The 18,134-nt window shown below is 38.3% G+C and overlaps 1 protein-coding gene across 2 annotated transcripts in view; it reads left to right on the top strand.

The window, feature by feature from the left end:
• CUX1 (cut like homeobox 1) overlaps positions 1 to 18,134 on the top strand; it is a 166,036-nt gene that overhangs the window by 10,176 nt on the left and 137,726 nt on the right. For both annotated transcript variants that reach the window (XM_053457146.1, XM_053457145.1), the window contains exon 2: positions 16,846 to 16,956. In XM_053457146.1, coding sequence (XP_053313121.1) covers positions 16,846 to 16,956 — 111 coding nt within the window. The remainder of the gene's footprint in view (positions 1 to 16,845; positions 16,957 to 18,134) is intronic.

Raw genomic sequence — 18,134 nt, 5'->3', positions numbered from 1 at the left:
TGTACCTGTATCTGTATTATGTCATACGCCAACAGGAGAGCTCCTTGAAAGTAATTTACATAATTTCTATATATCTTCAAAACCAGATATGAATATTCTTACATGTTTTATTGAATTGAAAATTCTCAGTGTGTCAACATCATTCAGAATGTTAACCTGGACCTTTGGTTCAAGCTGATCAGTTTCCTCTTTACATTTCACTTGCTATTTTTCCTTAAAAGCAATGTTTTGTTCTACCAGTGTTTCATAGAAGTCCAGTCTGTCTTCCAAGCTTGACCAGAAACCAGTCTGGCCTAACAAAGCTCTTCATTCCTAGCACCTGCCTACAGCAATGTAGGTGAAAGCTTCTTGGACGTATCTGTGGCATGTGAACTAAAGACATCCTGCTACATAAAATAGGGGTTTTACAAGATCTTTTTATACGTGTTTTGTTTAGTTTTCCTTTCTGTTATCTCTCTTCACACCTTCCCAAAATGAAAATAAAAAAGTATTCAAATTTTTTCATTGCCCTCAACCATATTTGTTTTTTTTCTTCCCCCGGCCCTGTCTGTGTGCACCTTTTTATAGCACAATGTTTTAAACGACCACCAATCTTCAGTAATACATTTTGTCTTCATGGATATTGTGAAATGATTCCCAAACAGATTCCTTTCCTTACCTTTGTTCATTCCCATAAATGCTTAACAGTCGCATTTTTAATTAGGTATTTATGAGCCCTGCAAAATGCTGAGTCCATAAGCCTATTTAACAAGTGTTGTGTAAGTTGACATGGGAGGGGGAGAGAAGGAATACTGTGACTGCAGGAGTGTTAGGAATTTGAATTCCGTATCCGCATTACCTACTCCTGATGTCAAGTCATAACCCATATCTTGCTCTGTAGGTCAATGCGGGATACCTGTATATCACAGAAAGTTATTCTTTTGATGCCATTATCTTATGAACTAGACTCCAAATATATTTTGTATTGATCTCTGGTCACATCCCTGGCTGCAAAAAAGAAAAATAAAATAAAAAAAATTATAAAAAGTAGCATGGAAAAACTCCTTGTTTATGGTGTGTGTCGCTGTCTTAGTCATGTGTGATATCTATATATATATATATATCACGTAGTGTGCATGGACTCTGCTGCAGCCACTCTTTAGACATTAAGTTTTATCTTAACTTCTCCCCCACTTGCCTATGTACGCTTCCTGCACATGTTCAGTAGTGTGCTTGTGGAAGTGAGCTAACTTTATTATTGGTGAGAGGGGCAGCACCTGGTATGTATGCCAGCATCAGTCTTAATACACGTTCATTTGATTGGCTGCAATGGGAGTTCAGCTCCTGTGGACCAGCATAGGGCTTCTACAGAGCATGTGCAAGTGTACTGGTGAATGCTCCCTGCTTTGCTTACACTCAGCCAGGGGAGGAGTTAGCTGACAGAAGATGTCTGCACCTATTCACGTGCAATAAAAATGGATTCCGGTATGTGTTAAAGCTCCTTTCTGTAAGGCCAAATTGTTAATGTCCTGTGTGCTCAGTGCTGCAGAATAACATAGTACTATATAAATAAAAAATAGAGTGCATGAGGGTTTTTTTTTTTTTTAGTCATACCTTTATATTCTTGGTATACCTTTAACTGCCTTCTATGCATTTTGTAAGTTTCTTCTAACAAATTACCTGCTTAGTGTCACTTATTTTCTGTCAAGTAGAAACCCAGCCTGGATTAGACATCTCATTTTGTTTTGTTGCACCAACAGCACATAATTGAATGAATTAGCGCTGCTTTTATAAAATAGTGTGAATTGACATTTGTATAACAAGTTGAATTAAAGAAATTGAATTAGAACTTCCGCCTTTAATGAAACTTTTTGCAGTGCTTCTGTTTATGGAGTCGCTTCAGGACTTCTCCTTCCACAAAGTCAGACGGCTCTTAAAAACCATTCTGCGCTACATGTAGGGGAGGTAATGCCATTTGCACGTTTGCTCACAGCTAGCATATGGATAGGGCTAAGCTGTTTATGGCTGTTTAGACCTGCGACTGTAAATGCTAAATCATAAACAGCTTGTTCAGTAAAGAGCTTGGGGGTATTGATTTCACCAGCCTCTTTGCACCACAGAGTGATTTTACTTAGGACCCACTCGGTGACATTCCCACTGGCTCTTGACATGGGATCTCTCGGGAAAATGCGTGTGTTTGGCAATGAAGAACAACTCGCTTCTCTCCAACCAGACGATCGCCCAACTGCTGTACTGTGACTGTGAAAGGCAAACACTGTGTGTTGCTCAATAGAATGGCTGGGAAAGCATCGCTGATGTCTACCGATGAAAATAAAACAGCTAGTGGGACAAGAAACCTACTATGGAATAAAACTTTATACTTTTAACACAATTTTTTCCTGCTTTTTTGAGATCCCAATGAATTCTATCAATGCTGTTTTCTGAATATGCCATATTGTTTTCCACGCACACTCGCCAATTTATAGTGGGGTGCTGGGGTCTGCATAGAAGGGACAGCAGCCACGCAGAGAAATCCTATACATGGCACAGGGGAGCGATTCTGTTTAATTGAAAAGATGGCTCTTCCTTTTAATCTATTTTAAGACAGAAATTAAGCTGTTCTGACACTGTCTGTACACTGATCTATATGTCATGGTTTGGATATTCATCTTATTTGTTCATAATCAGTTATACAGTTTATGGCATTGACTAGCTTCCTTCATAAGTACGCTGTTTAATGGACCACCTATTAATGTCCCTGACACCACTCCTACAGAAGAATGGATATTAAAGTACTCTGAACACTTTAAAATGTCTTCTTCTATAATGGGTGGAAATCCCCCCCCCCCTCCATGATCCAATTTATTTTTTGTGCCACTGATTGGGTGTTTATGTTGTCAGTTAGTGGCAGTAAAGTACTTTTAATTAAATCAAAGGTTTCCAGGCACAGGAGTAATTAGTCTTGCAAATGTGTAGAATTTGTCCTCAAAGTAAAGACATTTAGAAACGTATAATTTGTAAGGTTGGGGAAGTCCACTTACATAAGGTTTGGAATAAATACAGAGTAACATTAAATGCTTGCTACACCATGAAAGTTATAAAATAAAAGGCTTGCGCTTTCTCAAAATATATACCTTGTGTCCCTTTATTACTTTTCCTCACCCCCCCCTGCTTTCTTATGATTTTGGAACATTCCTTCCCAATCCTGGCAGTGCCGGGTAATCTGTGCAGTAAATTCGTCTTTGTTCTATTTCATATTCCAGTATTAAGAAAATAAACTTTCACGTAATTTGCTGAATTAGGGTAAGAAATTCAAACCGTATAAAACAAAGGCTTTTATCAGACACTTGCTTTTTATGTGAACCTTCTGCTTGGGTTTATTTTCTCTCCTCTACAGCGAAGGGTCATGAAGTTTCCAGTGGAAACTTTTATCAGTTTTGTTAGTCTTTGTTTTAGAAGTGTTTGCAAGCAATCTTTTTTTAGAAATCTGTATTTATCCTTCTTCAAGGACACCGTGTGTGAGAAAGAGGGCAGGGTAAGAAAGAGACTGAAAGCAAACGTCTGGAGCTTCCTTTTCAACGTATATGTTCCAAAAATATTTTGGACATTTTAATTCGGAATTTTCATGCAGCAAATTGCTTTTACCGGGGTTTGTCAAATTTGGTTTGTTTCTAGGTGCCCCCCCCATACTAACACTTAATAATGCATAATAAGTGCAGGAGTTCTCCTTTAAATCATACCTTATATTTTGTTTTTATACCTTAAACTGCCACTAAGGTGCACATTGTACTTTTGTATGCTCCCCTGCAAAACCCTAGGTGCCAGGAACTGTTGTTGCCATGGCGACCTGGCACCTGGGGTTTGTCAAGCCCTGGCTTATACCCTTAGTCTGGGGATACATATACCACGTATACCACATATCCTCTTAACACATTACATACAATAAGCAGTTCATTTGGCACACTCTGGAGTGTTAAGGCTGCACTCGCTCTTTGAAGTGATTTTAGAAATCATTTTAAGTCCATTACAATTTTAGTATGTTTAACACCATAATTTCTCTAGCATGCAGAGATGAGCTGGCCCTGTATAATGCATTATTTTATAAGTAATAATACTTTAATAATCTTACTGTTTATAACGGTACAGCCTGCAGCAGTAGCTCTCTGGTAATATAGGCTTAGGTATTACTGGTTAACAAAATAAGAATTGATGTTTCTTTGCAGGTAGATTTAGACAGTCTGGGATTGGGCAGGCAAGTAGCAAATGAGATTCAATACAGACAAATGTAAAGTTATGCATTGAGAAAAATAATGATGCAACATATACCTTAAATGTTATATCCCTGGGAAAAACTACCAATGAGTGATTTTAGGAATTATCGTATAAAACAGACTAGGCGATAAGATATCGGCGTGTATAAAATGGGGTATTGATTCATGGGAGGAGAATATCATCTTGCTTCTTTGTAAGTCAATCCTAAGACCTTACCTTGAATATACGGTGTAATTCTGGACACTGGTCCTTTAAAAAGGAGATTATAGAATTAGTGCAAAGGAGGGCTGTTAGTAAGGGGATTGGGAAAGAGACTGAAATGGGGGGGAGGTGTATTCATAACATTGTAAAAATATACGCAGGACCAATATAAATAGTTCTCCAGTGACCTGTTCATTAACAGAAATGTACAAAGGACAAGAGGTCATCCTCTGAGACTGGAAGAGTGGAGATTTCGTAGACGACAAAGAAAGGGATTCTTTACAGGAAGGACAATAAAGATACGGAATTCACTGCCAAGAGGTGATGCTATCAAATACAATGGATGCCTCCAATCAGGGTCTGGATAGCTTTTTATGATTGCAGAATATACAGGGGTATAAATAATAGAATAAAATTGATATTTTAGGTCTTCTTGGTCCAAGGAGGAGTCAGATTGGTTAACCCCTTAACAACACAGCCCGTACATGGGCTAACGATTTTTTTTTTGCCGCCTTTTTTAGGTCCTAAGCCAGAAGGATAGGTAGAAGAGTTGAACTTGATGGGTCTTTTTTTTTTTCAACCTAAATTACTATGAGAAATACAATACTATCCATTCAGAGACTAATTAGTTCCTTGTTTTGTGCTCCCTTTGTATTTAGACAATTAGAAATAGATTTTTTAATAGACATATAAAATGAAGTTATGAGTTCTTTTAAATATTAGAATTGTCTTGCTCTTCCATTTCACAGCCTTGTGCATTTGATTTGGAATTGATATCATAAGCTGCTCAGCAGTCTGCAGCAATTCATGCTTTCTTAAAAGCAAATTCCATCTTTACAAATAATGTAATAATAATAATAACTGAACATTCACACGAGAAGCTTCAGAAACAAAGCTTCATAGTGCCATCCCTAGTCTAGAATGATTGTAATTGAAAGTAGAATCCGGCTTTTTTGGGATAGGTTTTCCAAAAAGCTGCAAACATGCTTTAGAGTGAATGACATGTTTTAGAAGGGATACTATGTGATAAACAATTTGGTAAATGGCAGTGTTTTTATCAAACAGCGGTGGGTATAAATGTGGGTATCGGCGTCATGTTGTGATGCTACTCGCTGTTCTTATAGTTGGTACGCTGCCTATGACTGGGAAAATAGAATACAAAGTGCTCTGTGTGTGTGTGTGTGTGTGCGTGTGGTACGTGAATTTGCGTGGATCGTACAGAAGAGGAACCTTGTATTGAATGTTTAATGGAAAAGTCATTGTTGGATCACTTCTTGATGTTGCTGTTTTCAGGGATATGGATACAAGTCCCTCATTCCAGCTTCATGGCCCACTTCTGTTTTCCCCCCATCAACTTTAGTCGTTAAACCTTTTGGTTTTGGAGACCGCATTGGGAGCACGTGCTATACACCCAGCCGGGAACGAATGCGGCTTTGCTCGTTTTAAGTGCGCGTTAGACCTCTTTGCGTAAAAGGATCATGTTTTCCAGTTGTGACATGATTAGGAACTCAATTGTTGTCCTTGTTTCCCTTCTCACAATTGCAGTTATATTTTTACAAGCGTCTCTGTCACTTTACAAAGAAATTTCTTTCTTCTGAACGATGTATAATAACATTTAATGAATTCTTGCAGAGACCTGCCGAAACTCTTACACCAATAAAATGATTTTTACTTAATCATATCTTAACGAAGCAATCCGTCTTTACCTTATAATTCCTGATTTAGTTCTTGTAACATCAGTGCCGTAACATGAACGTGATTCACTCTCAAATCCTTTAACCAAATTAACTTTATGGTTCGCGCTTATAAGTGGCATTACTGGGAAAACCTTTGCAGCTCCAATTAAACGACGCTGGTTTATATATGTATAATGATTTTCCTTTAAATAAATGTGTAATTCTGACACTTCCGGATGTTGCCAGCATGTAGCTTGTGTTGTAGTAAACTTTCTACCATTTTTAATCTTCTTTCCAACAGCCTTGCTGCTGCCATTCTCCTCCACCGTCAGATTCTTGCCAGTGATTGGCTGCTTGAACAAGCCAATCAGTGACAGGAAAGTGACCATAATTGACATAAATAGGATGATCTGCGAATGACGGTCTGGGCAGTGCTATGCACGTAGAGGGATATAAAATGCATTTAAAAGAAGGTTGAAAAAAATATTAAGTATGTACTATAATAATTACAGATACTAGAGTGTTATGATCTGAGGTGTATGTGGATTTATAGTGATAATAGACCTTTCTGTTGCGCAGTTTATGGATTTGATACATTAAGCATAGCACGATAAAAGTGTTGGTATTAACGCAGGCCCGTCACTTGTAGTAACAAGCTTGATTAAACTGGGGTCTGTTGTGTAGATTTAAAGTTACAGGAGCTCACGTTTACTTTCCGTTCTGCTTACTATAATTAAAAAAATGCCTCGATGATCTTAACACATGATTCAACTGACAAGCACTAATTGCTGTGTATCAAGCCAAGAGACGTTGAATGTTGTCAAAAACCACAAGTCAGACAAACTGATTCTGCTTTTAGTCTGACACCATGTTCCCATGTACAAACCAGTTTTTACTGGATATTTTCCAGCGTCGAAACGAAATTGGATTTTAATTCCTTTTATGCTTTGTTGTTTTGTGTTGTAAATGAGATGGATGCTCGTTAAAAAAGAAAGGAATTAAACACTCAGATATCAGTTTTATATATGTGTATGTAATTATTTAGTCTTGATGTAACAGAATAGCAACTGATCTCTCACTTTTTCCAAATCATACGCGTTGATTTAGTACATTCAATAAACATGTCTTAAAAAAGTGCAGAGTAAGCAATACATATTTATTATAACCAACGTCATGGGAACAACTGTCTTAACCTCGTGTTCCAGGATTTTCGTGGCTATTCCTCTTTGTCGAGGGAGCACACCAGCCCTGTTTTCATGTTAAATGCATATTGATCAAGGCAGGTTGGAGGCACATATAAGAGAACATTAAGAAAATAATAAAATCAAATATGGAGTCTGTAAAGTTGTGCAATAGGGAATAAGATACAAATATTAAAACAAACTTAGCAGTTAGAAAGCATGAACATGGGATCTGCCTTACCGGATATATGTTGTACGTTCTTTACCGTTTTATGTATGTTACGTCTGTTGATGTGTTGTCTTAAGATATGTTGTATACAGAAGATTACATATGTATAATCTTTATTTTGTAAAGAAAAAAGAGGAAAATAAAGATTTCAAAATAAAAAAATGCATATTGATCATTAATAAGCCTGAAGAAGAGACCGAGGTAGTCTCAAAAGCCTGCGATCCATTATACGTCGGTGAGCCAATAAAGGTATCATCTTTACCGAATTTGTGTTCTAGTTAATGTAAGCTAAGCTTCTATTGAAGGCAATGAGTAGTGGCAACCAATCACATGCATGGGGATCTGAACATATGTTTTGCTAGCATACATGTGATTGGCTGCTGCTTCAATATATTAAGTAGAGGTTCTGAGCATGTGCACAAAGTTTATATGTTAATAGCTGTAGTAAAGGCAGCAAGGGGAGAATTTAAATCGGAATAAATTCTATTTTTTTTTCTAAATCCAAAAAGTGAATAATCAATGCTCCGTTTTGCGTGCAGTGAATCCTTACTAGATGGACATCACCATGCATTCGCTTTAAAACTACATATACCCATATTTACCCAAAAACAAGCATGAATTCCATCAGAGATTCCCTCAGTGCCCTTTGATCCAGATACGGATGTCAAGGGATAGTGTGAACAGGACTGAATTTTCCATAAGACAGACTGGAATATTTTAGGGATGCTTGATGCTGACACCACCAATTGCACCACAGTTTACAAAGCTTTCCCCCCCAACATTTTCTGCCTTTAAAGTATTTTTCCGTCTGGGGATCTCTTCATGTAGATATTTTTCTCTCTTGCTCTAGACCACTTGTAATTGCTGCATTTTCTGACTTTAGCATTATTCCCCCATGGTATAGGACATTCAGTTACTTGTTATCCCTAATAAATCATTGCTGCTTAAACTGCCAAATATAATTATTTTGGGTGTATTTTCCTTAAACTTCTTGAAGGGTTGTTTTTTTTTTTTTGTTTTTTTTTTTTATTAAATATATAAACATTTTTTCTGTATAGTGTGAAAAAATAAATCTGCAGACATAAGCTTGATTTATATACATGCTAGCTATAAAGTGTAATGATAAACTTTGAAGGAAAATGTTGTCTAGGAATAGTCGTATACTGTGTGTTCAATGTGTAGAGGAAATAATATTCTCTAGTGCTAATTTCTGTTATAAAGTGAATATTGAGCAGAGGAACAATCCATTAATTTGCACTTTTACACCAGAATTGTGATTTGTGAATTTCTATACCAGTGCTTTACAATCACTAACCTTAAAAATGCCTCAAAGAACAAGAATCACAAATGTTTAATGCGTGCCATTGATGCTTAAAAAATAAATAAATAAATAAATACTATTGTGTACATTTGTAAAACAAACTATTTTTTCTTATTGTTATAAATCAGATGTACTTATTTTCTGAGAATATATGTGTGTATTTATAGTGGTTTTTTTTTTTGGTTTGTTTTATTTTTCCCTTTTACGCTTATACGTTTTTGCAATACCCACCTATCTGTATGGTAGAATTGCAGCATTCTGAACAAATGGCTAATCTACCAGCCATTAAATGAGAGCCAAATGGATGCACCATTTGGACCGAAAGCGAGCAATGAGTGTTGGCAAACGGGGTATCCACTTAACATGTGGGTAATCTGGTGGAGTGCCAAATCTGTGTGCTGTATTGGAAGGCACTGTAAAGTATTTTTGAATCTTGCAGCTGCTGTGGACATCGTTGTGTTTTAATCCTTTAACCTTTCTGTCAGCTTTACATGCACTTACAGATTTACTTTTGTAATGCAACATGTTTGAGACGCTTGTATTTTTAGTAAATCACATAGCATGTACAATGTGTTCCTCGCTTGATGGCAAAAGAAAAAAAAAAGTTTGAATAATTATAATATTGTCAATTTAGGCAGGGGTCTGTAACCGAGATCCCTGGCTTTTGCTGATCTCCTTCTCAGGTACTTTAGAAGTGATCCTATGAAGAACCCTGAGATGAAAAAGTCTTCGTGAATGCAAATAGTCACATTCTAAGAAGTAGGGGAGACGAAAACATAACTCATTTGTAGGGACTTAATATCAGCTATTCCTACACAATAAAGCAGACAAATGCTAGTACTGAGTGGAGCTAAGGGAGCAATGGTTTATTGGGATAATGCAGGACAATGGGGAGGAAATAAACAGGCAACAAATTAAAGATTTGAAACAAAAAATGGACAGGGGTATTAAGGAACCATTAATAAGGGGGGGACTCCCTCTCTTGGGGAAGGCCACAAATCATGTAGTCCTTGCATGTTATCCTATTGGGAAGGGTGAACAATCAGAGAAGCACCTGCAGCCTGCATGTTATTCAGTGGGGGTTGGCACATGCAGAATGGCCACCTATTGCCTATCATGGCATGCCTCTCCTGATGGACACCATCACTCTCACTCTCCAATCACAACTTAAATAAATCTTATAAGCTTATAAATCTTCTTTCAGAGGCCTTTATATTCTTTGGATCTTTTAGTTATTTACGCTTGAGTGCATTTGTGATTTTTGAAAGGGTGGTAGAAGCTTTTACACTTACAGCTTTCCTGGGCAGTTGGTGCCATCTGTAGCCTTCTGTACAACTATATCCGGTGTATACTGTCATTACATATTTTTATAAACATACCCATAGTAAACAAGCCAGTTCTTAGGTCTGCTGCTGCTCTCTTATAATATGCACATAACGTGACCCTGCTGGGTGCCTCTCCTCACCATGCCCCTGCCGGGAAGCAAAGGGTGCCAGATTCATGATAGTAGAAAATAGGCAGTGGCTCCACAAGGTGAGAGGGGGGATGGAGTCGGGGGAAGCAGTGTGTGTATGTATACTGTAGTGTCTGGGCCGGTATGTATATCTATAGTGCTAGTCAGTGTGTGTATAGTATGTAGCATCTGTGGGTGTTTTTTTGTGTGTGTACCATAGTATCAGTGTATAGTGCCACATTTAGTGTGTGTGTCCATAACGTTAGTGCGTAATCTTATATATGTGTAGTGTTAAACAGTGTGTGTGTGCGCGAGTGGATGTGTAGCGTTGGTGTTTGTTACTGTATGACACTAGCATGTGTGCGTATGCATATAGTGTTAGTGTGTGTGTGTATACGTGTATGGTGTTCACGTGTGTTCATGAGTAGAATTTTAGCATCTGTGTTTCACTGTAAGGAAGAGGTCGAGAAATAGAGGTCCTGAGAAATGCAAGGCAGTTGGCAAATACTGAACATTATATATAATATCTAAACGTCCTGGGGGACTAGAGTATTTATTCAGGGAAGATTATACAGGAAAAAAAGGAATGTTTCATCAATCTAAGAAGGGGTGTGAGGTTACTACTTTTATGAAAAGGTCTTAAATTGTTTTCTGTTCTCACCAAGCTACCTGGAAGCTTGCATTGTGCTAATAAATCTTGACGTGGAACTAGAGTCCTGGTGATCTGTGCCAAGTTGGCAGTAATTGGAGCTGAACAGGATGTCCGTTTTGACAGGAAGCAAACACACAACTGTTGTCAGTAGTAGTCTGCCTTCAGGTCTGCGTCTTAGATCCTCCCACACCACGGAAAAAGGAGAAGTCAAAAAGTGTAAGGAAAGCAAACATGTCACGACTCTAAATTAAGGTCTCCACCAAAAAGCACAATAAGCGTGACAAAACAAATCTTAAAAAAAAAAAGATGAATTAAAATATATTTAAAACCTTGATAGCTTTTTCTAAGCTTCCATTACTAGATAGCACTAGCTTCCTGCAGACCACAGGTTTTGGCATCGGGATCTTGTAATAAAATTCAGCAACGGCGTGCACCCGTGGTGGGCGAACTGCAGTTTGTTGCCATGCTGCCTAAACACATGTGATTGGAATTCTGATGATCTGGCACGGGGTTCATCTCTGCACGGAGACTGGAATCTGGCAACGCAGTTCCAGCGGCCGCCCTCCCTCCCTTCAGAAGAGCACTTAGTAAAATCATTATTAGCACTTGTCCTGGGGAGGCAGGAGTTTGCAGTATGCGCTGATAAGATTAGCTGTGGAGCAAGGTTGGCTCAATTAGACTAGCCGTACAGAAAACAGGTACAGAGCTGTTTTTTTTTTGAGGGGGGGTAGTTATGATTTTTGGGCACTGTCCTGCTGTCCCAGGTAGCTAGCAATGCTAGCATCGCAAGTTTTAAAAATGTGGGCCACCTGCCCTGCTTGCTTCCAGCAAACCCCGGCAAACTGAGCACTTACTCATCTAGGAGTGGGTATGCTGTATTCCTGTATGCAGAGATTTAAAGTAGAACCCCCCCCCCCCCGGTTTATTTAAGTAAGTTATTGTTACTTGAAGGAGAGGAGCAGAAAAAAAGTGCATACAGTTTTTTGCATGAGTGTCACAACTACAGTAGAATGTCACCTTTCCCTGGCTTTGGACACTACAGGGCAGTGCCAGCCTGAGCCGATATCTGAAGCGATATACCCGACACCTGGGTATAATTGCAAATACTGATGCAGTTTCGTATTTTTGAGGCAGTTTGACATGATTAGCGGCATAAATAATTTGGGATTGCATCTCCTACTGTGTCAAATATACTGGAATCAGGTGCTGTTCCCTGATCTAAAGCGCTTCAAGGTCATGAGAATTAGCTCCGAAATAGTAGAGGATCATGGGTAACTAAGTACTTGTGTAAAACATAATAATAAAGTATTGTACTACTTATGTAACTTTTTGAGATAAATATTGCATTCAACCATAAGACATAAAAAAGAAAATTATGGTGGGAGTTCACCTTAAAATAAATAAATAAATCCTAGTGGCCATGTGTTCACTCTGAATATACTTTATATGTTTGTGAACCTCATTTGATAAGAGGAACAGGTGCTTGCAAAACCGTTACAAGTTCCTTTTGATCTTAATGTTGATACATTTTTTTAACTGTAAAATCTTTTTTAAACACATTTGGTTTTGAGCGTTTGCCACTTGTTATCATTACTCTGTTTGCTGAGGTTCAGCAGTCAGTGGAAACCTTGAACTACTCAACGGTGTTGTTAGCCATCCACCTAGAGTAGCACATTTCTTGGATTGAAAGAAAAAGGGAAAAGTAGCCAATATCCAACTGAACTGCCTTGCATTGATGGTGGGTCGCCTTACCTGCCCGTAATGGTGGTATATAGTAAAGCAAATGAAGATTTAATCCTTGGAAGTAACAGTAAATACACTAAGAAGCGTTTCATTCATCCAGTAGAGTATTTGAGAGATCAGGCACTGATGTTGGATGAGAAGGCCTGGCTCGCCCCGTGCGCCTCAGCACTCGGTGACCCCGCTCTGGGACATTACGTGGTCTTCCACTTCCTGGCGGAGTTGCTGCAGTTCCTAAACGCTTCCACTTTCCAATAATATCGCTTACAGTTGACCGTTGATGGCTCATCCAGCAGGGATGACGTTTCTCAAACTTCACAGACTTATTGCAAAGGTGGCATCTGTCATGATTAACTCATATAATGTAGTGGATGCATGGAATGGTAACCCAGCAGAGGTGGTTAGTTTCTTTGTTTAAGCATTCAATGAGTTAATCTGAGGTTGATTTTAATGTGTTTCTTTGTGAATGCCCTCTGTATCTGTTCTGGCTAGAGGTGTCATCTTCCCAAAGGACCCCTGTGGTGATTCATGGCCTAACAGATAAGGATCCTTAGTTATAGGAATTCCATTCCTATCTTAAGTGGAGGGGTTTCCATCACCTTTACCCCACCATAACTTATTGGCACATCAAAGATGGGACCCGATTCTTGGGGATGGTGTCATATAATCAGTCATGTGGTCAGAGGGGCGTTTGCTTGCAAAAGTGTGATTTAGGGACAATGCAGCGACCTCAAAGGAGAACTCCATGATATACTCTGATCGGAACAACATCATAAGAAACCATCTGGACTTGAGGAGTTCCCACAGGCCTACTTATTGGAGAAACTCGTGAGTGAGGGTCCTGTGTTTAAGTCCTATTGTTTTTAAGAACTGTTTGCTGTTTTATTTTTCTTTTGTATGTCTTGTTTTTTGTAATTCTGGCACTGTGTAATCTTTGTCTTTTTGTTATTAAAATATTCAAAATCTAAGTCTGTCTTTGGGCTCTAGTATCGATATCCACAAACCCTAAGAGAGGATAACACGTTACCGTATTGTTATTGAGTTCTACAGGATATATATATATGTTGTTTGCCCGGGGTGGGTTGATATATATATATAGAGATAAAGTTTCTAATTCGGATTTCTCACGAATCCGGTATCAAAATCGTGAGTGGTGGCAGACTACCTGGGGGGATACAGGCAGGATTTGGGGGTTAATTTGGTATAACTGATGCCTTGTTAAGGGGTCTAGTTAGTAAATCCAGAGGCCTGGTGCTATTAACCCCTTCATGCCCACGCCCTCCACACAGTCACGGCTTGGCAAGTAGTCCTGACCGTGACAGCATCCTTTTTTCACAAATGTTTGTAAATGCAGACTGCAGGGCTAGGTGATTGATTTTATGCACCTGTGACAATGGGTCTGATTGGAACATCTAAAACTAATAATTAAGAGGTCTGTCCCAATAATTTTGTCTATATAGTGTAAATTTTATAAGTATACAAACACAGCGTTTATTTCATCTGTATAATGCAAGATATGTCAAATGATCACAAAGGCAACCAAAAAACGCGCTTCATCCATCTCACACGGACTTATTCGTAGGTTTGGCTTCCAGTGGAGTTAAATACTCCGATCAGAACCAGGCACATGTATGTAACTTAAATTATGTGTCGATTGAGATACAATCACAAGCATGATTTAAATTACATAGATATTGGTACATAATGCTAAGTACACTAAGTATTAAAACTGTATATAATCACAATGAAACACTGTGTACTAAATACATTGAGATTGTGTGTGATGCTGTCAGCGGGACGCTTGGCACTCCCTATAGGAAGGAGATATAATACTACGAAATCGTGAAAGATATGCAAACCATAAGCCATCCAATTCATGGCTGTGTGATCGTTCTGCATACTGCGGATTACACGGATGAAACAAAAGCTATGTTTTATACCTCGGCTCCGTGATTTCTACCTACTTATAAGGTGTTTTCTGTCTATTCCAAGCAATCGAATCTTCGTTCAGTTTTATAGCATATTTCTTTGATTCTTGGCATACAATTGTAACTTTTCACTTGTATTTATTTTATAATCTTAATTGATCTAGGTTTGTGTGTGATTTAGTCGATTACTCCTGTCCGCTTGCACTTACGTCATCTATGGGAAAATGCTGTAACCCTCTTAAAGTTTTACTACTTCAGTCAGACTGTCCAGTTCTAGAGATGTGTGGGGATCTCTATTAAACTTTAAACAACTTTAGCTTCTCTAGAATAAACAAAAGCCTTGGCTATTTAGATCCAGGCTGTATTTTCAGAAGATGTGGCGCATCTACACAGTATTTTATGGCTGCCGTACCTCGGACGATGAGCTCGATGAGAACATCAGTCGTCGGCGCTTAGTTTGGTTGGAAAAAGCAGATTGTAGCTTCAAAATCGAAGCTGCCTGTCCGAAATTTTTTACAGAAAAAAATACCTGTTATGTTCACATGTTAGTGGTGCTTTGAGATGATCAGCTTACACGTTAAGCGCCTATACCATAGCTCTGGTCCTGCGCATGAAGAGGCTACAGAGTATACCTTATAATGCAGGTGCGGAGGCGAGCCGCAAGACAACTGTGAAGGAAATGACTTGTGTAGAGGGACATTTTACAATTACAGTCACAAGAATGAATATGACGGAGTACAGTAGAGCTGAAGATAAAAGAGTAATAGAGTGAATAATTCCAGACAGTCATTAAGTACTTGGCAGATTCATATGCCAGTCAAAAGCCTGAGTAAACAGATGGTTTATGTGCTTGTTTTAAATGATTCTAGTGAATAGACTCGCAGACTAGAACATAGAAATTGGATCCTGAGCACTGGAGCAGCCTGGTTAACCGCTCCGAGAACCAAACCTTTCCCTTACTTAGAATGATGGCTTCGTTAAAATAACATAAAAAACACAAAGCACTCTTATTCGTTTGTTGTCAGATCTAAAAATGAAATGACTACAGGGAATAAAGGTTACAAGCAGATCTTGGGTGTGCGTGGGCAACTAAAGTCCTTTAACAAAGTCTAGTAGATCAGCTAGATCCCCACTGGGGGTGATGCTAACTCTTCAGTGCTTGGTGTAAGGATTGAATAACGTGTCATATTCATGGTGATATTAGCTTTTTCCTGAGTATCCTATTGATCAAAAAGTAGTCATCCGTTTCTCTTCATCTGATCCCATATGCTGCCCGATCCATGCGTGCGGAGCCCAGATCCTGTGTAGAAAATGGCTGAAAGATTTAGCAGTTATCCCCCAAGCTTTATTTGGTTTACTAGGGGTCTTACTGAGCCAGATCAAAGTATTTCATATATACCTCTGTATTCTATAACCAAAAATAGATGCAAAGAAAGAAATTGGAGATGATATGTATGGATTCCCAAAGATTCAAAATGTTGCAATACTGTTAAAATTCGACAAACATTTATACTTTTTTATATGTCACTTTTTATTTTTTTTACTTGACTGGCCTACTTTTTAGTATTCTTTTCTTGAATATATTAAATCTGGTTCTAACACGAAATGTATTACCGGTGCATTAAAAACGCATTTTCATTAAATTATATTGAATTGTCTTTTTTTATTATTTATGTAAGTATTCCAACGTACGCCCCCCTCCTCCCAAAACAGATGGCTTATGACCCTTTAGATTATTTAACCCTACTTTTGCATAGATTAAATTGGGCCAGATATCGGTGATCTCCTGTGCCTACCTGTGCATAGTGCGAACAACTAAAAACTGGAAACAAAATAGTGCCACAAAATGTACCGTTGTCCACTTTGTAAATGCATCAAATGGCACTCAAGATTCCAAGACTCTTCTTTTATCCATCTGCGTTTTGTCCGTCCGCTTATACATTGTGTGTTAATTTTGATATGAGGGATATGAGCTTATACATAATGTCAGCTAAGAGTCTTGTATAACACTATAGTATATGTTGGAACTTTAGGGTTATAATACTGTTGTGTAGACTATATGAGCAGGGGGGTAAATGATGATTATATCTGATTTGTCTATTACTTTTTAAAATTTTATATTTTTTTATATTCTTTTCTACTCGCCTATCTTTCTTGATTCTTTAATTTATTTTTTTTTGTACGATAACTTATATTTTATTATTTCCTTACAGAGAGAACTTGATACCACAGCAACAGTATTAGCAAACAGACAAGATGAAAGCGAACAGTCTAGGAAAAAACTCATTGATCAAAGTAGAGAATTCAAGAAAAACACTCCTGAGGTAAGCAATGTGTTGGTTATGTTAATGCTTTGTAAGGTTTTCAATCTAAGCCTGTTCCCCCTCCCGTTGTAGACTCTGGGATGGTCTTTGTTCTGAAATCTGGGATATAAAGTTGTTTGGGTTTTTTTAGGTGAAAAAATGCCCTGAAAATAATATATTATAGTGTTTTCTTATGTTTTTTTTTAAATATTTTTGTAACATAAAACAAGAATGAAAGATTCAGGGTCCTTAGCTTCGTGAAATTTAGATTTTCTTTAACCCGAGAGAAAATTATGAAATGATCATTTTTATCGAAGCCGATATGCTGCAAAATCAGTTTAAAATCTATGAAAATCCAGGTGTAAGACAGAAATGTGGGTGAGTTGCGAAATGATGCAAATTACTAAAAATCTACACTGACATAGGCCTAGCATCAGAACATACGCAGAGACTTGTGTGAAATTGTGGTATTTGTAGTGCTTTTAGGGTTTTTTTTCTTCCTTCCCACCATGTTGTACAGATGTTTGTACCTCGTTTTCAAGATTTATTTATTTATTTATTTTTGAGAAACCACACCTGAAAAGCACGTTGCCTTTTCTCTGCCCTTTCCGTGGCTCTTACAGCCTATTTACCATAATCTTGGCCACGCTGCACGCGGACCACCAAGTCCATCTGTAGCCAATGCTTTCCAGGACACCTGCGATGGCCACTATTGCCCATGGACTTTCCGGCCTCATGGACAGCTATGAAGGGCTCACCTTAGACTCAATGGTCTCTCTAATTTAGGCAAGGAGCCAACCTAAAATGAAGACACGGGTGTAATCTGTAACACAAGACATATAGAGCATTGATGATGCTTACGGGGTGACAGGCAGTTCGGATAATATCACAGTATAAGTAACTATTTGTGTTAAGAATTGCAATTTTCAACGAATCAGGTGAGGGCCTCGTTAGCCCGCAGGCTCTCATGTAATGTAATAACGCGTGTAATAAGCAGCCTAGTGCCTCCTTAAGAAGTTGTGGCCGTTTTTCTCAGGATTTCCACTGATGTCTTGTGTTCTCTGAAGCTTAATGTTTTAAATACCTGTTAGCCATATTTTCCGCCAGCTCAGTGAAGACGATGTTAAGAGAGATGGCAATGTGTTTGTGAGACCGCTAGCAGTGAACAAGTTAATATAATTAGTACCCTGGAGACGCAT

Source organism: Spea bombifrons, chromosome 2 (genome assembly GCF_027358695.1).
Source record: "Spea bombifrons isolate aSpeBom1 chromosome 2, aSpeBom1.2.pri, whole genome shotgun sequence".
NCBI lineage: Eukaryota > Metazoa > Chordata > Amphibia > Anura > Pelobatidae > Spea > Spea bombifrons.
The sequence above is the reverse complement of the archived record's forward strand: the minus strand, read 5'-3'. Positions and strand labels throughout refer to the sequence as shown.